Here is a 20,850-nt window from a genome sequence, read left to right as displayed (position 1 = left end):
CTACAGGCCAAGTCATGCTCTATGCGCTCCATGAGCCTCCAACCTGACGACCGCCTTCAGGGTAGGATCTAGCATTGTCCCTATTTTATACATGAGGCACAGAGAGGTGAGGCCACCTGACTGGGGTCACAGTTAATAAGGTCAGGAGCCTGGATTCACACATCTAACCTCACTGCAGAGGCCACCTTCTCAGTAGCCTCAGCGGCTTCTCCCTTTTGCTCTACTGAGCATCTGACTTGTTTACAGCTAGTCTCCCCCGATCCCCTCGTCAGCTCTGCGAGGGCCGGGCCTTGACTGTCCTCGGTGCAGCTGTGTTTCCAGCACTTGGAATGTGGTGTGTCTACAGAGAATCACCATCACAGTCCCCTCTGGAGGTTGCTAGGGCACCAACTCACGATTCTAAGAACGGCATCTCTCCTGCCCTCCCTGTGTAATTAGATCTCGCAAGAACCAAACAATTGCTGAAGGAAAGTTCTTTTTATAAGAACTCCCAGAGTTCCCTGGTGGCTTAGCGGGCTCAGAGTCTGGTGTTGTCATGGATGGGGTGTGGGTTCAATCCCTGGCCCAGGGATTTCTGTACGGCCGTGGGTGCAATACATGAGGAAGGTATGACATCACGTGAGAATGGAGGACCTCACATCACTGGGACCCATAATGACAGAGGACATCTAGGCAATGATCACAAGTGGCTGCTAGGAGCTGACAAGAGATGTACGGTAATGGGTCAGGGTGTCACCCTCTGACCGCCCGCGGTGTCCCTCACACAGGCACAACCAGACATGTGGTGCCTCCTGATGGCCACACACAAAAGGAGTTCAACTGGAATCCCAGAATCCAATCAAGCTCCTATGCTGGACTCCAGGTTGTGGGACACCCATGGGCTAGAACAGGTTAAAGGACACCAGGGACTGCGAGCAGCTGAGTCCAGGACATGGGGAACTCGAGAGGTCAAGGGACCTGGCTTCCTCCCAAAATAAACTGTAAGGATAAAATAAGAGGGAGGGGAAACTTGGAGGTTAGAAGAACCGAGATGTATCCAACAAATTCCATTGGAGGAACCTGACTAACAAAACTACTGTTCTGAAAAGTTAGACAGTCTGGGTAGTTGAAACTGAATTTTTTTTTTTTTTTTTGGCTGTACCCTCGGCATGCGAAAATTCCCAGGCCAGGGACTGAATCCACACCACTGTAGTAACCAGGGCCACAGCAGTGACAACGCCAGATCCTAAACCTGCTGAGCCACCAGGGAATTCCAATAGTGACTTTCTGTTAACTTTGTTTCTTTTTGTTTTTTTAGGGTCAAACCTGTGGCATACGGAAGTCCTAGGCTAGGGGTTGGACTGGAGCTGTAGCTGCCAGCTTACACCAAAGCCACAGCAGCTCAGGATCTGAGCCGCATCTGCAACCTACACCACAGCTCATGACAACGCCGGATCCTTAACCCACTGAGCATGGCCAGGGATTGAACCTGCATCCTCCTGGATGCTACTAGTCAGATTCGTTTCTGCTAAGCCGTGACAGGAACTCACTGTTAAAATTTTAAAGTGTTTAACTATAATGGAAGAAATAAAAATCATAAAATAAAATAAATAAATACAATAAAGTGTAATCATTTTTTAAAGGTCCTGATTGGGTACAGACACATTCCAAGGAGAGGAATTGCTTCAAATAATCCCAGGGTGGGGAGGCATGGAATTAAAAACAAAAACAAAAACAAAACAAAGCAAAAGTTGGCCACACAGTGATAAATGTTGAAACAGGGGGGTCAGTATACTTTTATTTATTTATGTTAAAATTTATTTATTTAAAAAAATTTTTTTTTGTCTTTTCTAGGGCTGCACCCATGGCACATGGAGGTTCCCAGGCTAGGGGTCTAATCGGAGCTGTTGCTGCTGGCCTACATCGCAGCCACAGCAATGCAGGATCCAAGCCGCGTCTGCGACCTACACCACAGCTCATGGCAACACTGGATCCTTAACCCGCTAAGCGAGGCCAGGGATCGAACCTGCAACCTCATGGTTCCTAGTCGGATTCGTTAACCATTGAGCCATGACAGGAACCCCTTACAAATTATTTTAATTGTTTTAATTATTTTTAAAATTTACTTCACAGAGGCATATGGAGTGCCCGGGCTGGGGATCAGATCTGAGCCACAGTTATGACCTAAACTGCAGCTACGGCAATGCTGGATCCTTAGCCCACCGTGCCAGGCCAGGGATCAAACCTGTGTCCCAGCGCTCCCGAGATGCCACTGAGCCTGTTGTACCACAGTGGGAACTCCTCAGTACACTTTTAATGTGTTTGAAATGTTACATTCAAACAAAACAAAACAAAGCAAAAAGAAACAGGAGTTCTCTTGTGGTAGGTACAGTGGGTTAAGGATCCCATGTTGTCACTGCAGCAGTTCACACTGCTGTAGAGTAAGTTTGATCCCAAGAACTTTCATATGCCACGGGTATGGCAAAAACACAACCTGGCTTCCTATTGAACAAAAGCCAAGCTCATCATCCAGAAAGACCCCCCCTACTCTGCCCTGTCCCCTTCTCCCACCTTTCACCCTTGCTCATTGTGCTCCAGCCATGCCGGCCTCCCTGTGCTGTGGGAATGCACCCCCACACACTGGCGCCTTGGAGACTCTGCCCTGGCTTGTCCCTGCCTGGGACCGGCTGGCGTGGAGAACCACGTGGCGGCGTCCGCCCAGGAGCCTTCCCTGACCACCCAGCAAGCCACTCTCCGCCTCACTGCAAGCCCTTCAATTACCCCACTTTCCCTCCTCAGACCTCATCCCTGCCTGGCCCTGATTACACATCTACTTAATTAGTGCCTGTCCTTCCCTCGGGACACAAACTCCAGGGGAAGAGGCACTGTATTTTGTTTGCCGCTGTATCCTGAGCACTTTCGAGCAGAGTTTGCACAGTGAGGGCTCGAGAAAGACGTGCTGAACACATGAACGCAGTGCAGCGCCCCTCGGGCAAGTGCTTTGGCCATGAGCCACGTCTAGGAAACAGCCCGAGGAGGGCGCCCCCCCGCCCCGGGGGCTGTTCTAGAGACTGGCCGGGACGCACGCCCGTGGAGAGCCGAGCTGGACCATGACTGCCCAGGAGAAAGTGCTCCACAGATGCTGATCCGACCCCGTCATCATTCTTTTTTTTTTTTTGTCTTTTTGCTATTTCTTGGGCCGCTCCCACAGCATATGGAGGTTCCCAGGCTAGGGATCCAATCGGAGCTGTAGCCCCCGGCCTACGCCAGAGCCACAGCAATGAGGGATCCGAGCCGCGTCTGCAACCTGCACCACAGCTCATGGCAACGCCGGATCGTTAACCACAGAGCAAGGGCAGGGACCGAACCCGCAACCTCATGGTTCCTAGTTGGATTCGTTAACCACTGCGCCACCACGGGAACTCCCCCGTCATCATTCTTGATCTTCTTGCTGAGGGAGAGCAAGTGCCAGCACCGGGGAGCTGCCACCCCCCACTCCCCCCACCGGCTCCCACCTGGCAGGGCCGAGGGCCTCACCTGCGGGGTGTGCCGTCGTCGAAAGGCGGGATGATGACCACTTTGACGGTGACAGACGTGCGCAGCAGGTCGATCATCTGGTCGTGGGTCAAGGTGACCACGGCCACCTTGCAGATCTCCACCAGGCGGCTGCCCTGCCGGAGCCCGGCCTGCCAGGCAAACCCGTAGTCCTCCACCTCGGCCACAGTCCCGTCATACTTCACGTGGAAGCCCAGCTGCCCAAGCCCATTCCGCCGCAGGGTCATGTCCACCGTCTCCCAGCCGTTGGTCATCACCTGCAGGCGACACGCAGGGGTCAAGTCTCAGAGGCCATTCGGGGTCACCTCTTGTGGCAGAGTCCTGGTCAGGCCCTGCCCTTTGAGGTCGAAGACCCTGCTGTCCCCCATCTATCCTCTCAGGTGATGCCAGGATAGAGAAGCACAGACACCCACCAAGTTCCAGCCCGGGCTCCTGACTTCCGAGGAGTCAAGGGCTGTGTTCTTCCCATACACCTGCTCCCCCCACAGGCTGCACCTATGGCACATGGAAGTTCCTGGGCCAGGGGTCCAATCGGAGCTGCAGCTGCCGGCCACAGCCACAGTCACAGCCACAGCCCCACCAAGCTGCATCTGCGACCTATGCTGCAGCTCACGGCAACGCCTGATCCTTAGCCCACTGAGCGAGGCCAGGGATTGAAGCCACATCCTCATGGATACTAGTGGGGTTCATTACCACTGAGCCATCATAGGAACATCCCTGCCCCTTGGCCCCCACTGTGGTCACCCTTCTCTTTCCCCGTACACAGCAGGATCGTACTTCTTGCCCTCGCCTGCCCAGGTGGTCAGTGGGTCTGGGACTTGCTTTGGCCAATGCACTCTGAATAGAATGGGCCTATCATCTGGGCTGGGGCATTTAACTGCCTATATAGACCCTCTGTAGGCCTTTCCCCTTTGCCACAGACACTAGGATTATTCCAGAGAGCAGCTGTTTGGTCAGCGAGGCTCCCAAAGTTAGAACGTTGCCGGGCGCAGCCTCCAGCCGTACCTGGGATGGCCGAGTGCTGCGAGTGAGAGAAACGTTTGCTGTTTTCAGTCACGGACATGGTGATACAACCAGAGCAACCTGGAAAAGCAATGGACCGGAGGCCCTGGGGTCTTCTCTAGGCTGGGGGCTTGGGCCACAGTCTTTATTTCACGACGTCATTCTTAGAGGGACAAACCCGTTCCCAATGTCCTCCTTGGATCGCCCCCCATCCTGGAGCCGACCAGACCTCCAATTTACCCCCTGCCTCATTTGTGTGAGATGGTCGCCACCAGCACATGTTACCGTAGAGATGAGAACTCACCAGACAGAACCCTTAGTTCCTTAGCACGTCTGTAGGGATGGATCCCTCCCCTTCGTGGGATGAAAAGATTAAGTCATGGCTGTTAAGCAAGTTACATCAAGTTTTGTCTGCCTTGCCTAAAAGCCCATGAAGGAACGAGCTTGTGGAAGGGTGCAGATGCCCTGGGAGAAGTTACTCCCTGGCCAGAAATGATGTTAGCTGGTGCACCTATCAGAGCGGCGGCTTTCACACTGTTCCAACTACTATGCACAGTATTAAGGATTTCACGTCACAGGCCACTATGCATTCACACATTTCCACAGGTATCCACATATGCACAAAATGCCCCCTGAGTGGAGGCAGCCAGGGATGAGAGTCTGGATGGCAGCGGACTTAACCTGAAAATGTAAACGCGCCGGTTCCTTCCTGGTCTGCACGACGGGAATGTGGCAAGTGAGGAAACGTGTAAAACGGGAACAAAGCTCCCTGAAACAAAGTGCCGCCTCCCTGCAAGGCCCTCTGACTACCATGTTCCTGAAAACAGTTCACTGAGACCCAACAACTGATTTCATAGCCCAACTTGTTTACACGACAGTAAAGAATTACTGTTAATTTTTAATGTATGGTAATGAGAAAAATAGGGTTTTTTTTGTTTGTTTGTGTTTGTCTTTTTAGGGCCACACCTGCAGCATATGGAGGTTCCCAGGCTAGGGATTGAATCAGAGCTGTTGCTGCCAGCCTATACCACAGCCACAGCCACAGCCACGCCAGATCCCCCACTGAGCAAGGCCAGGGATCGAACCTGCATCCTCGTGGATGCTAGTCAGATTCGTTAACTGCTGAGCCATGACAGGAACTCCAAAAATAGTTATTTTTTAAGAGTCTTTATGTCTCACAGATGAATACTGAAATGTTTACCAGTGACATGACAGGATGTCTAGGATCCATTTAGAAACTGCCAGGGGCAGGCAGAAACACGACTGGCCACGGGCTGGGAACTGGAAGCTGGTGATGGGGCAAGGAGTTCACCAAGTCTCTCTACTTTTAGGTCCACTTGAAATTTTCCATGATTAAAAAATTGTGGAGTTCTCTTGTGGGGCAGTGGTTTAAGGATCTGGTGTCGTCACTGTGGTGGCTGGGGCTGCTGCTGCGGTGCAAGTTGGATCCCTGGCTCAGGAACTTCCACCTGCCATGGGTGCAGACCAAAAAAAAGTTAAAAAAAAAAAAAAGCTGGTTGAAAGGAAAGCCTACTGTTTGGTTCCTTGAAAGAGAACGCTGTGACTGGCTTCATCCTACACCCTTATTTCTGCCTTGGGAGTCAAGACTCTTCTTCCCTTTGAAGCCGTCACCAAAGAATCTGGCTGTGGGTTAGAAAGGCCCGCCTGTCCGTGCTTGTGACTGGTAGGCAGCAGCAGGCCTGGGAGGCCCCGGCTGTTCCGAGGCTCCCGCAGAGGCCCCGGGGCGGGGGCTGGGGCACTGCTGCACCGAAGGCTAGGCGCCCTCCACTCTCCATCCTCCCCTTCTTCCTTTGAGTAATAAGACCTGCCCCCGCCCCCAATCAGAGCTTTGACGGGTGTGTGGCCACCTGACTGGGGACCACCCTTCTCAGCTTCCCCTGCAGCTGGGTGTGGATGTGACTTGGTTTTGGCCAACAGGATATGAGCAGAAGGGATGGAACTGCTGCTTTGTGTTTTTAAAATAAAACTGCTTGCCCCCCCACTGCTCACGTGTGCTTCCTTCCTGAAGAAGGGGACGTGGATATGGGGCGCCTCCACGCTGACCATGAGAGGAACACGACATCGACAGGGAAGAGGGGGCCATGAGAGGAAGGCACGGGCGTCCCTGAGCTGCCTCTGCCAGCCTTGAGCAGTCTGAGTGCTGACTACGAAAGAAAGAAACTACACGCTTCCTCCCACTCCAGGTACTGGATTTCTCAGTCTTTCTCTCTCTTTTAGCAGCTCCGTCTGCAACTACCCACTATGGCTGCTTTGGACCACTGCGGATGGGGAGAGCGAGCCGAGAGGGAAACTCTAGCTGCTCTTAGCATCCTGAAACTTCTGCCCCCTTTGCTTTTGTAATAACCTAAATAAGAGCACCATTCCTGATGTTTACAAGGCTCCAGAAAGGCCTAGGGCAGAGGGAACACACCATCAGTTCAGAGGAACCCCAGCCTGTCACGCGGCCACCCATGACCCTCATTCAGCTGACCCCCGCCTTGTGTGAACGTTGGCCCTAGATCGGCAGATCCCCCAGTTGTTCAAGCCAAGCCAGAAGGCTACATGCATACGGAATCCTCTGAACATTACGTGTTGGTAGCTAATGTGACTGGGGGCCACACCCCACCTATGGGTTTGAGGCCACCCCTCAATGAAGGGGTCTCCTGGCATCCTCAACACTCCCCTTGTAACCTCTTGGCTCTTTAATTCCTGTCCAACATGTGCTGCAGAAGAGAGCCCAGGAGGGCCCGTCATGGTCACAGCTGAGTCCCAGCACTGGCCCAGGGGTGGGCACAAGATAAAACTTGTCAACTTAACAAACGAAGGATGTCTGAATCCCACTGAGCCAGAGGGAGCCCTCACCCTGGAGGACCTCATAAAGAACAGCCACCTGAGCCAGTTAAGAGAGGCCTGTCCCTTCACAGAACATGGCTTCGGTCATCGGTTCCTGGCTTCCTGGTTTCTCAGCGGGCTCTTGGGGGCACTGAGATCATGAGGGGGGCTGTGGAAATGTGCTCTAAAAGCCCTGTGCCAACAGTAGGCACGGGGGTGGGCGTGGGACAGAAAAGATGCGGGTAAAACATGTAACCTGGCCCAGTGCCTGACATGGCCACTGCTCAAGAAACTCGAGTTGCTGTCAGGATTTTGGGAGAAGGAACTTTCGTGTTTAAGAATCTAGGCACTTATTAACTCACTCTGGGCCCTGGGCAAGTCACTTTACCTCTCGGGGTCTCAGTTTCCTCATCTGTGAATCAGGGGTGATAATGGTGCTGTTCTCACGGGGCTTTTGGGGAGAAGAAACACAGGGCTGTGCAAGGCTCCGAGCAGTTTGAGGTCAGCCCTCCATGAACAGTCACTTTTGCTTTTACTGCAGGGCAGCACGCATGTGCGCCTTCAGACCCTGCTCACCAAGTGCCCACTGTGGCCAGATGCTGGCCAAGGTGCTGAAGACACAGCCGCAAACGGCACCCACGGTAACACCCGTCAGATGGCGGTAAGTGCTCCGGAGAAAATGAAAGTAGGGAAAGTGGGTGGAATAAGCACAGGCCCAAATTGTGGAAGGGGGTTTGCAATTTTGGATAATGAGGCCTTGCTGACAGGTGGCATTTGAATAAAGGCATGCAGAAGGGGAGTGAACCATGTGGGGATCAGGTAAAGTGTTTCAGCAAGCGGGCAAAGGCAGTGCAAAGGCCCTGAGGCAGGATGCCTGCCTGGTGCACTCTGGAAACAGCAGAGGTTTGTATGCCTGGAGCAGAGAGTAACAGGACAACAAGGTCAGAGAGGCTGAGACACAGGCAGACCATGCAGGACCTCATGGGCCACCAGCAGGATGTGGGCTTTTATATGGAGTGAACTGAGGAGTCGGAGAAGAGCAGGGACCCAATCAGATCCCTCTGGCGACCTTACTGAGAACAGACCACAGGGAGGCAAGGGTGGCGGCGAGGCGGCTACTGGATGGTCCAGGAGGGGCCGGGGCAGTGGGAGAAGCAGCAGAGCCGCCGACTGGAGATGGAGCCAGCAGACTGGATGAGGGCGTGAGAGGAAGAGGCGTGAGGCTGACGCCAAGGTTTCTGATCCCACAGATGAGCAACAGACTTGCCTTTACTGAGACAAGAGAACTCTGGGAGGCAGGGGGCAGGAAACCAGGAGTCTGCTCTTAGACATGGTGAGTTTCAGGGGCGGAGTAGTGATGCCAAGTAGACGGTTAGCTATCAGCCTCAAGTCTGGGTACAAATTGGTTCTAGAGTCAGAAAAATTTGGATTCAGATCCCAGTCTGCCACCTACTGGCTGGCTGAGCTCCTAATGGGTATCTACACAGCTCTGAGCTTCCTGTTTCTCATCTGTCAGGTGGGGATAAAAACAGTGCTTTCAACCTGAAACTAACACAATGCTGTACGCCCCCTACGCTCTAATAAAATTTATAGATTAAAAACCCCCTCAACCCCCCCAAAACCAACCAACCAACCAACCAACCAGTGCCTGCATTCCAAAGGTGGGGGGAGGACTGTGAGATTATGCACATAAATTGCTCATGAGCACAGAGTCAGGGTTCGATCATCTCGTTCAACCAACCAACTAATCAGCATTTACTGAACAGCTACTACGTGCCAGCCCTGATCCACGCCTATGAGATAAGCAAATAAGCAAGACGGTCAGAGGCTCTCATTCATGGACCTCACAACCTAATGGGAAATCTACACAGTAGCTATTGTTACGTAAAAAAGATGTGAATTTGGGGAGTCAAGGGGGCTGAGAGCAGGACTTTACCAATCCAAGCTGAACTTAACAAGGAAATACAAAGACCCAGAAGGGTGAGGACAGCCAGCTGTCCCAACAGCTTCTGGAGAGCACAGCCTGCCAAGTCAGGTCTGCTTGCCTGGGCAACACTTCTCACTGAATCCGTGAAACTTTCACGGGACGTAGGAAGATTGTCCCCATTTTTCAGAGAAAGAAACTGAGTCACCCAACAGTTAAGTAACATGGTGAAGTTCCACAGCTCGTAAGTGGCAGTTTGAGGACTTACAGCCAGAGCTTCTGACTCCAAAACCTGTGCTGTTAACTCCTGTGTTATACCTCCTTCTCTACGGCATGCATGACAGGCCGTTCTGCTAAACCCGCTGAGAGCCAGTCACTGACCACGGCATTCCTTCGTACGGAGCTCAGATGTGGCCTGTGTACTTCTTAGCTCAGTGATTCAAACAGCCATTACCAAGTTGCCATCTGACTTGAAATCAACCTGCCACCCTTGGCTTGGCCAACAGTGTGAGCCTGAGCTGTCCACCAAGAGCTTACAGTAAGATTTTTTTTCTTTTTTGCCTTTTAGGGCCGCACCCTCGGCATAGGAAGTTCCCAGGCTGGGGTCGAATGGGAGCTGCAGCTGCTGACCTGTGCCACAGCCATAGCAACGCCAGACCCAAACCGCATCTGTGACCTACACCACAGCTCAGGGCAATGCTGGATCCTTAACCCACTGAGTGAGGCCAGGGATAAACCTGCATCCTCATGGATACTAATCGGATTCGTTTTCACTGCGCCACAACGGGAACTCCCTCGGGTAAGATTTTCATCCAGACTCTGAGTCTTGGCTTTTTAACAGGAGATGTTAAACTGCCCATATTTATTGTGATTACTGATGTAGACTTAGTCCTGGCATTTAATTTTCTGTTTGTTTCTTTTATTAGACTTTATTACCCCCCTGCCCTAATACCCTGCTTCTCTGCCATACTTTAATGGTCTGGAAGATTTTCTTTCTATTTTAATTCTTCTAGAAGTATCCCTACTTCTATTTCTTTTTTTTTGTTGTTGTTTTATTGGGGCCGCATATGGAAGTTCCCAGGCTAGGGGTCAAATCAGAGCTGCAGCTGTGGGCCACAGCCACAGCTACGCAGGATTTGAGCCATGTCTGCAACCTTCGCCACAGCTCACGGCAAGTGGAATCCTTAGCCCACTGAGCGAGGCCAGGGATCGAACCCGTGTCCTTACAGATACTAGTCGGGTTTGTTAACCATGAAGCCATGAGGGAAACTGCTAAACTTATACTTTCTATCAACATCTAGTGTGAGTGAACACGCCTTCTGTCCTCCAAATCCCTGGCCCAAGCCTTTCCCAGAAGGAGCCCAGGCAGTGGGGCCCACCAGACATCTGGAGTGAAAGTGACCATGCCGACGCTCTTGCGGCCAAGGTGTGTCCTGGCCTAACGGCTGGGCGTGGGGAGGCATTTCAGTGGTGCCCAGGGCCCCGGCCAGACCACGGAACTCCTGCGCCCTTGCTGAGCTCGCCCCCTCACCTTCAGCCTCTGGACAATTTCCCGTATGTCCTCCACGGAGCCCTCGGCGGCCTGCAGGAAGATGTGGTCCCCTCGCCCATAGAAGATTTTGAGCGTCGCGGCGTCCGGGGTCCAGCCGATGACATCCCCGCAGTAGCAGTTGAACACCACCTCCTTGGTGCGCAGGTCCAGAAGCACCACAAACTCGTTGGAAATTCCCAAAATGCAGTCGATTTCCACCCCCTGGGCGTAGTCCTGAGCCGCCACCCTCCAGGCGATGGCCCCGGCGCTGTACTGCTCGGCACCTGCCCGGGCTTTTGTCTTCTCCTTCTTCTTGGAGGTCAGGGCGATGAGGTTGAACTTGCCGGTGGAGTCGATGGGTGTGTTGGAGACACAGTTTTCAGCCAGGTCCTTGAGGTATTCCTGGCGGGTCCTGGTGGCCATGGTGTGGAACTTGTCGGACTTGTGCGCGGCATTCTCGGCGTTAATCACCTTGGCCAGCAAGAAGTCTCTGAAGACGTCAGATTTGCGGAATTTGGTTCCACTGGGGATGGGGGGGCCGAAAGGAGGCGCGTCTTTGGATCGGGTCACAGCCATACTGAGGAACGAGAAATTATTTAGATGGTAGAGAGCAAGGCACCTGAGAGTCCCTTTAGAAAGAAAACAGAAGATCAGAAAGAGCAGTTTCCTTCCTAAGAATGGAACTAGACTGGAACCTTGAGAAAGTCTTAGGGCACACGCATGCATTTTCACTTTCTATACAACAGATACTAGAATAGTCACTGATATTCAAAGCATAATTTTCCGAGTATGGTTCAAATTCAGGTATTCTTTTTTTTTTCATCTTTTCAGGGCTGCACCCACGGCATATGGAGGTTCCCAGGCCAGAGGTTGAATCAGAGCTGCAGCTGCCAGCCTACACCACAGCCACAGCAACACGGGATCCAAGCCAAGCCTGCAACCTACACCACAACTCACAGCAATACAGGATCCTTAACCCACTGAGCAAGGCCAGGGATTGAACCTGCATCCTCATGGATACCAGTCAGATTCATTTCTGCTGAGCCATGACAGGAACTCCAACTTCAGTTATTCTGGTTCTACATCGAAACAGACTTGTGGTAAGTTAGTTTGGCAGAAATTCACCCCTTCCTCTCCACCCTTGTGGGCAGGTACATCTTCATCCCATGGAGCCTGACCCTGGTCATGGGACTCGATCTGGCCAACAGCACAGAGTGTGTGTGCAGCCAGGCTTGCCTCCTCTTCACCTGCCTTGGCTACGACATGAAGGTACCCTGGAACCTACTGGTCCAGGAGAAGGAGGACAATCGGGGCAGACCTGTAGCCAAGGCCAGCCAGACCTCAGTTGCCCTGCAGATGTGTGAGCCAAGAAGAAATGACAACGTTGCGAGCCACTGAGTTTTGAAGTGGTTTGTTACGTGGCATTACCGTAGGGACCCCTGACTGAGAGGGAACACCACGTGATTTCTTTCTTTCAGACACCTGTGTAACACGAATACACTTTGTAAACCCTCTCTATAGAAGTTATTCTGAAAATTCATCTTAAGGGGAAGTTAGGTGGAGTTCCCATCGTGGATCAGTGGTTAACGAATCCGACTAGGAACCATGAGGTTGGGGGTTCGACCCCTGCCCTTGCTCAGTGGGTTAAGGATCCGGCGTTGCCGTGAGCTGGGGTGTGGGTCACAGATGTGGCTCGGATCCAGTGTTGCTATGGCTCTGGTGTGGGCCGGCGGCTGCAGCTCCAATTGGACCTCTAGCCTGGGAACCTCCATATGCTGTGGGAGCGGCCCAAGAAATGGCAAAAAGACAAAAATAAATAAATAAATAAATAAATAAATAAATAAAATAAGGGGAAGTTAGGATGGGGCCTTCCTACTTCAGTTTTGACTGAGATGCTGTTACCATAGACATCAGAGAGCAACTGAGAAGATAAAAAGGAAATGATCTAAAACCTGTTACCCCAAACTCCTGAACCTCCTCCCCATATGCAAATTAGACAGAGGGAAGATATTACTGGGAGGAAAATCTTGAGAAAGTGGGTGGTGACCCGCATTATCTTCATCCCCTCCCTGGAGAGGGGCCGCCTGGGTGACCCTTGTATTTGGGAGGCGACCGGGGTCTGCTGCTGTCTGGCAGATCCAGAGGGTGGGCAGGGAGCCCCTGGAAGAACCCAGAGAGCACGTGGCCTGCTGTGACCACAGCCCCAGTGACGCTGCGCTACCTCCCTGCGCCAACCTGGACGGTCAGAAACACAGTGCACAGGCCTGGGGAGCGGGCTGGAGGGGGGGGGGGCGCGAGTACAAGGTGGAGAAACAGAGGGGAGGGAAGCAGGCTCCCCACTGACCCAGGCTCCCAGGTGGAAGCAGCCCTGATCTGGGAGGCAGGAGATTTGCTAAGTCAAGCTGAGAGATGTGGGGACTCCTGGATGTGAGGTTCTCGTGCCTGAATTGAGACTCAGTGGTTCAGTGGCAGATGACTTCTAAAATCAGGCAGCAAGGCCATGCATGGCACCTGCCAGGGGTTCAGGGAAGATGATGTTCGCTGAAAGACACTTAAAAGGGCTTCGGAGACACTGTGAGTTATGCTGTTTACATAAGGGCGATTGAAGAATGGTATGAGGTGCTGTAAAGGAGGTTTTTCTTGAAGAATATTGCATTCGCCCTCTATAAAAATCTCAGCTTGTGAGCTTCCCACAGTGGGATAATTTTTAAAATAACGAGATTCTTGATTAAGACATATTTCATGAGGAGTTCCTCTTGTGGTTCAGCAGTAAGGAACCTGACTAGCATCCATGAGACTCTGCTCAGTGGGTTAAGGATCCGGCATTGCCGTAAGCTGTGGTGTAGGTCACAGACATGGCTCCGATCTGGCACTGCTGTGGCTGTGGCACAGGCTGACACCTGCAGCTCTGATTTGACCCCTAGCCTGGGAACCTCCATACGCTGCAGGTGCGGCCCTAGAAAAGGCAAAAAGACAAAAAACATAGTTCTTGAAACCCAACCACAGTGTAAGTCTTGTTCAGCTGTTGACTCCCAACCCCCACCCAACTTGACAAGGGGACAGTGTGACATTCCTGCATTTGTGTGACCAGCACTTGCTGGATGCCTTTCCTCTTGGGCCTGGAGGATTCAGTGTCCTGGGAGGATCTCTGTGAGGAAGAGAAATTAAGCTGGGATCTGAGGCTGAGCAGGAGCCAGAGGAAGAGCTGAGGGGAGGGGCCGCAGGCAGCGGGCGTGGCAGGTATGGGGTCCAACAGGAAAGCGCCTGCGCAGCGAGAGCTGAGCCCAGGTGGGTCCGTGGTTTCATCCTGATCATGAAGGTAAGCAACCACGGAACCTTCTGGGCCAGCAACTCACCGTCTGTGCCCTCGGATCCAGTCTCTGTCGCTTTCTGCCCTGTTCAGGGCTCTGAAAGGTGGGTTTCTTTTCTTTTTTTTTGGCTGTGCCCACGGCACACAGAAGGTCCTGGGCCAGGGTTAGAACCCGAGCCACTGCAGTGACAACGCCAGATCCTTAACCCCTAGGCCACCAGGGAACTCCTGCAAGGTGGGTTTCTATGGGCTGTCTCCTTCACTGGGCTCCCCTGGCGACAGGAAGGGGAGAGGCGAGAGGGTGGACCATCCACTTCTCTTCACTGCCTCCCTGCAGGGCTGGGACAGTGGCAGTGGCTATAGTCCTTGGTCCTGTGGCTCAACAGCCACAGCTCCTGCTGGGTGGCCCCTCTACCAGAGCCCAAGGTCTCCCCAGTTTCTAGAAACTTTTCCTATCCCCTTCTGACCTTATCTCCGGGGGTGGGGTAATGGTTGGCTGCTGCTGCTGGTGCCTGGATGCCTCGCTTATCCTATACTGGTTTCTTGTACTGGTTCCCTTAACCTCCCCGCACCTGTCAGGAGTCTGTTAATTAATCCCTCAGGTAAAACCCTGAGCCTGGCGCCTGCTTCCTGCAGGTCCGTGATGAATGCAGGTGTCAGACTGACCATCTGCAAAGATCATCGGGACTGCCCCATGAAGACCGGGATGGAAGTGACCAGAGCATGGGCAGGCCCAGGTGGGTCAGGCCAGACCCCCTGCTCACCCTGTGGTTCACTGTCCAGTGAAACTTCCACATCCCAGGCGTGTGTGTGGGCAGGTGCCACCTGGGCTCAGCTGATGCCCCAGTGCCGGCTCAGCAGTTCAGTACTGATTACAGCCATGATTTCAGCTTGGACAGACCAAGAAGAAATAGATTTCCACCAATGTGTAGGTTTGACAGAAAAAGGCACTTCCAGGTGGAGAGGTTCTGCGAAGGCCACCCAAACCAGGCAGGTTTTCTTCTGTGGGAAACCCCGTGGGCGCGGCCTTGCCTCCAAGAGGGGGAGGGGCAAGCGACCCCTGACTGTGAGTTATCTCCCCCCCCAGCTGCGTTCACACTGCACTTGGACAGATGTGAATGGCTCTGCGACTCCTCCATCCAGGACTTGGCTGCTTCCAGGGCAGATTTTGAGTTTTCCCATGGTCCCGATGCATGATTTTAAGAATCATGGAACTGGCAAGCTGCTGACAGGGTTTCTGGACACTCAGAAGAGCTGATCCCTCCCTCCCCCGGCAGGAGAGGAGGGGTTTTCACAGCCCACAGGCTGGGGGATGTGGTGTGCTGTTCAGAAAGGCTACACTTGGGAGTTCCCTTGTGGCTCAGCAGATTAAGGATCCAGCATTGTTACTGCTGTGTCATAGGTTTGATTCCTGGCCTGGGAACTTCTGTAGGCTGTGGGTTTGGCCAAAAAGAAAGTGTACACTTGACATGAGAAAGGACGGCACCTCATCACACAGCCCGGAGATGATGAGCCACCAGGTCACTTGGTCACTGTAGCTCCGTACGGATTCTTGCAACACTCACAGTCATTTATACAACAACTCCTTTCTCAGGGCCTACAGCGTCTGCCCAGGCATCTGCCTGGTCAGCAAAGGCAGCTCTGGGACCCTCTATGTGGCAAGCGCCGTGTCAGGACAGATGTATGAGGGTGAGTATGACATGGGGTGACCCTTGAGGGAGGCAAGAGTCACATCAACAGTTTGTTCCTACAGTGTGACAAGTGCTGTGACAAAAACATGTTTGGGGACACGGAGGGGACAGGGGAGGTCTGTCCAGGGAGCAGCTGCGTGCAGGAAGGACGGAAGGGAGAAGAGGGGCTGTGGGAGGGCGGCTTCGGGTGTTGCGCTAACATTTTCTTTCTTCCAAAACAAAGAGGGAGGAGCTGAAGCCAATATGGCAAAATGTTAACATCTGTTAGAGCTGGTGGTGGGCACATGGGTGTCTGTTATATTAGTCTCTGTACTTTTCAGAATGTTTAAAATGCTGCATAATAAAAGTATTTTAAATTAAATGGCAAAAAAACCAAGAAAGCTCTGTGTGTCAGAAAAAAGACATCATTCTGGAAACCATGTGAAGGCGAGCCTGGAAGAGGGAGAGGCCGGCCGCGGGCTCCTGTGAGGACCCCTGGAGGGGGCAGGCGCTCACAGTTAGGAGAAGGGCGCGCCCAGCACAGCCCCCGCCTCTGGGCTGCCTCCTCCTGTGCAAGGGTGCCTTCCAGAACAATTCTATCTTTGCCCCTCAGGGCCTCCTTTCGGGGGCTGAGGAACACTGGACTTCACCTAAGTAGTCTCAGGCCCACAAGGAGCCTGGAGGGGCAGCTGGGAACAAGTGGCCTGGGCTGCATGGAGGGCCTGCCACGCAGTCCTGTTCCCCAGCGGCCAGGGGGCAACACATCCAGCCTGGTGGCCAAGAGCGCGTACCGCAGACGGCAATTTGCCTGCCTTCTCTCACGCGCCTGGCTGAGAGAAGAAACTGGTGGGTCCTGGCAATTCTACCGAGACTAGCCAGCGGACCCACGTACATACCCTCTGCCCCAGTAACTCCAGGCTGAGACTCTCCCTTTCCCAGCTGGACACCTGGACACGGTGCAAGGAGCATACAAACCCGGTTACGCACTGCAGGGCGGACTGTAATAGCAGGTGACAGGAAACAAGTCGGGGCCCATCCAGAAGGGATGGGGAGATTCTCATGCAGCCACAGGAAGGAATAACAGGCCGTCATAAAGAAGGAAAAAGCACCTTATGGATGGACTGGTATGCAAAGTTCTCAAAGGCTGGTGAGTGAAAAAATACAGGATGCAGAACAGTGTGCAGGATAGACTGTCATGTGTATTAAAGGCGGAAAATGAGTACTTGTAAGCGTTTGCCTGTGTGCGCCTGAGACAGGAGGGTATACAAGAAACTGCTAAGCAGAGTAGTGCCTTGGTGAGGGCAACCGGGTGGCCGGGGGCAGAGGTAAGAGAAGGATCTGTCTTTTTTTTTTTTTTTTCCTTTTTTTTGTCTGTGCCTGTGGCATATGGAAGTTCGCAGGCTAGTGATCCATGCCACAGCAGCAACCAGAACTGCTGCGGTGACATCACTGGATCCTCCTTAACCCATTGAACCACAAGGGAACTCTGATCTTTCTTTAACTGATTTAACTGACTTTTCTTTTTGTATCTCTTGTATTTGAAACCGTTTTCTTTCCTTTTTTTTTTAATGGAAAATAACACCCTCAAGCCCATTTCTCAGAGTCTGAGGTGCTGCTCCAGTGACAAGGGCTGACCCTGGCCTGGGCCTGGGTTAGTGGTGAGCTGGTTTTCAAGGACCACAGCACTACCCTCACCCCACACCCAGAGAACTGCCCATCTGTCCCCTGGGGACCAGCCACGGCCCCCCCCCCGGGGGGTGGTGGTGGTTGGTGCTTGGGGAAGACACCCAACGGGTCTGAGGCTCATGTCACTTACTAATCTGCAAACTAAGAGCCCTCGGCTCTGCCTCCTGAAGGGGCCCTGCCTGCCCTGCCTCCATCCTCCCATCGTCCGATTTTCTTCAGGCCACCACTCCTGTGCCTCTCAGCCCTGACATGGCTGGTGGTCTTACTCTAGGATGGGTGGGGACCTCAAACAGGTCAATGAGCCTCAATTCTTGGGCTTCTTTTCCTGGGAAAGGAAAACTCTCTTTTTTCGGGCTTCGCAGCTGGAAAGACGTTAAGCTCCAAGCTTCCACCAAAGAAAGCAATAGCCAGGGGAGTGGGGCGCGTCCAGCTAGGCCTGGACTCGTCATTGATAAGAGCCAACACATATACCTGCCCTGCTGAGTGTGTTTTCTGTCACTTGCAACCACAAGATTCCAGATAAGTACACATCCCTCCGCCTTCCTTATCAAAAGTGGGGTAACATGCCCCTTGCTGGTGGAGAATCACTCCCTCAGAAGGCGTAGGGACGTGTGGACAGAGCTCCCCTACCGAAGCACAAACAAGAACGGCAGGAGCGCGCCCACCTGGGCCCCAGCTCCACCCTTCACCCCGCTCCGCCGCGGGACACAGGTAAGAAGCGTCTGTGATTTTCTGGGTGTGGGTGGGGGGGAGGGCCGCGGTCAGCAGGTGCGCACCTGTAGCAGACGTTATCGGTGCAAGGGTTATGGGCTCGGACGATGATGAAGACGTGCTGAAAATGCGAGCGGATGTTTTTGGGGGTGAAAGGCAGCGCCCCAGGCTCCTGGAAGATGATGGTCACGATGTCGTTTCCTATGTGCCTCTTCCTCAGCAGCTGGTCAACGGGAGGCAGCCCGGGAGAGGAAAACGTCACAGGTCAAGGGTCGTTATCTGCTCCGTTGTCACCACGCTGATGTCTCCTCCCCGCCCCCACCCCCTTGCTCCCCCTACTCCAGCCACGCCGGCCTCCTGCTGCTCCTCGAACACACTAGAGATGCTTCCCCCTCAAGGCCCCTGCAAAGACTGTTCCCTCCGCCTGGAACATTCTTCCCCCAGATCTCCACATGGCTCGCTCCCTCCCTCCCTCCCTCCTTCAGGTCTTGGCTGAAATGTCACCCTCCCTCGAGGCCATCGCTGACTGTCTTATCCATGATGTCACCCCCTCAACATCCCCTCTCTGCCGTTCTGCCTGGGGACCTAACACTTATCCACGCTGAGCACACGGCGGCTTCCCCTCTTCCTTTTTTTTTTTTTTTTTTTGTCTTTTTGCTATTTCTTTGGGCCGCTCCCACAGCATATGGAGGTTCCCAGGCTAGGGGTCGAATCGGAGCTGTAGCCACCAGCCTACGCCAGAGCCACAGCAACGCGGGATCCGAGCCGCATCTGCAACCTACACCGCAGCTCACGGCAACGCCGGATCATTAACCCACTGAGCAGGGGCAGGGACCGAACCCGCAACCTCATGGTTCCTAGTCGGATTCGTTAACCACTGCGCCACGACGGGAACTCCTCTTCCTTTTTTTTCTTGTCTGTTTCTTCCCACTAATGTCTCGGCTCCATGAGAACAGGGGTTGTGCCTGTTTTGTTTGCTGCTCAGGGCTGTATCCTCAGTGCCGAGGGCAGGGCCAGGAAACAGCAGGTGCTCAATGAACATCTGCTGGAGGAGAGCCTGGGCTGGCAGCTTTTTGACTTGCTCAAGGCCATGCTCAGCGGTGAAGGCAGAGTCAGACCGGAGCCTGTGGGCGGGGCCCTTCTCTGACCACGCCTTCACCCGAGTTGAGAGCCTTGTGCCTGGGCTTAGGATGAGCCTACAGGAGCCCTGTCCCTTCGTGCCTGCTTGTCACAGTCTCTGAGAAAGACGCAATGAGGTATCAGCATTTTACTGATTTGCTGAAACGACACTGTTCTTATTTATACAAGTTTAGTCTTCACCTAACTGTTAGGGATCCCTGCTGGTGACGTGAGATCTGCAGCTGGGAGTCACGGGTAACTCCATGTGAGGCGGCCAGTCACACTTAACAGCCCAACTCACACTGCTGTACTGTTTGCTCCTCATGTGTGTTTTACACCGGATTAAACTGCTGGATGAAGTACCCGTTCGCTGCGGCCGGCCCCGTACCAGGCATTGTACATCTCGTTTTATTTTTACAACCAGCCTGTGAGGCATTAACTCATCCCATCCCCTTTGACTGATGAGAAGTTAGGCTCATTGGGGGTTAAACATCCTGCCCGAAGTCACGTGGCTATGGAGGGACAGAGCCAGGATTCCAATCCACTTCTGCTTGACTGCACAAACCAAGCTTTTCCCTTGTGCCTCTCGAATGGGCCAGGAGGAGGGTCTGCTCGCCTCCTGTGCACCTCCGGTGCCAGGCCCTGCCTGCAGCTCCAGATTCAAGCCCGTGACTCTGAGACCTGAGCCTGTCATTCTGCCCATATCACCAAGAGGTGAGATTACACAGCTAGGATGCGGCCGAGAGAGAACTCCGACTGAGGCCCAATGAGATCACCGCTCTTACAGCCCACTATTGGGTGAACCTTCTGAAATCAGATATTTGACCATTTGGGGGCCAATAAAATCTATAATGTTATCTGTACCAACAGAAAAAACAAACACTTCCTAAACCATCGAAACAGCATGGGGCTTCCGTTCATATGAAACTGTTCCCAGACCAAGTATGTGTGGCGTGTCCAGGAGAATGGGCGCCTGGTGTCAGCTGTTGTGCCCAACCGGCACCTCCTCCTCCTCTCGGCAGCCGTGTCCATCCCCTTGGGGAAAGCATCTTCCTGATCTCCGTCAATGGTCCAGGCTGAGCTGACCCCACTCACCCCCTCTAGGGGTGGGCATGTGCTGCAGGCCTGGCCAATCAGCCCATTTTATCCCTGCTCTGGGCCTGGCAAGTGAGTGGTCCAAAGAGAGTCAGCCCTGACATGTTTGTGGGACACCTGGAAGGCACAGCTCTCTTCTTCCTGCAGTAGCGACGCTGGTGGGATGTACAGGGAGGGCTGCTAGAGGGTATCTTTGCCACTACTTGGGAAGGCCTGTGAATAAGGCCACTATGAAGAAAAGCAGAGGTGAGAAAGGGATAGAGTTTCCAACATTGGTAGAGCCCCTGGATCCAGCCATACCTAAAGCCAGCCCTCTCCTAGTACTTGGGAATTACATAACCCACTAAATCCCACTTTTTGCTTCTGCCAGTTTGATTTGCGCTTCTGGCACTTGCAGCTGAAACAAGGTTGACTGATTCACTAACCCCCACCCCCC

The 20,850-nt window shown here is 53.2% G+C and overlaps 2 protein-coding genes across 10 annotated transcripts in view; both read right to left on the bottom strand.

Annotated features, from left to right (window-relative positions):
* Nucleotides 1–20,850, bottom strand: part of NFKBIB (NFKB inhibitor beta) — a 1,076,695-nt gene that overhangs the window by 637,745 nt on the left and 418,100 nt on the right. The window lies entirely within an intron of this gene.
* The window catches only part of SIPA1L3 (signal induced proliferation associated 1 like 3), a 231,434-nt gene that overhangs the window by 65,541 nt on the left and 145,043 nt on the right, over nucleotides 1–20,850 (bottom strand). For all 9 annotated transcript variants that reach the window (XM_084960460.1, XM_084960459.1, XM_084960464.1 and 6 more), the window contains 3 exons: nucleotides 18,266–18,423; nucleotides 10,824–11,400; nucleotides 3,517–3,791 (listed from right to left, as the gene is read on the bottom strand). In XM_084960460.1, coding sequence (XP_084816586.1) covers nucleotides 3,517–3,791; nucleotides 10,824–11,400; nucleotides 18,266–18,423 — 1,010 coding nt within the window. The remainder of the gene's footprint in view (nucleotides 1–3,516; nucleotides 3,792–10,823; nucleotides 11,401–18,265; nucleotides 18,424–20,850) is intronic.

The sequence above is a fragment of the Sus scrofa genome, chromosome 6 (assembly GCF_054392235.1).
Source record: "Sus scrofa isolate SSC_HxYL_T2T_F1_AM1 chromosome 6, Sscrofa_HxYL_maternal_Yorkshire_Landrace_v2.0, whole genome shotgun sequence".
Taxonomy (NCBI): Eukaryota; Metazoa; Chordata; class Mammalia; order Artiodactyla; family Suidae; genus Sus; species Sus scrofa.
Note: the sequence above shows the minus strand (reverse complement) of the source record. Positions and strands in the feature narration are given on the sequence as shown.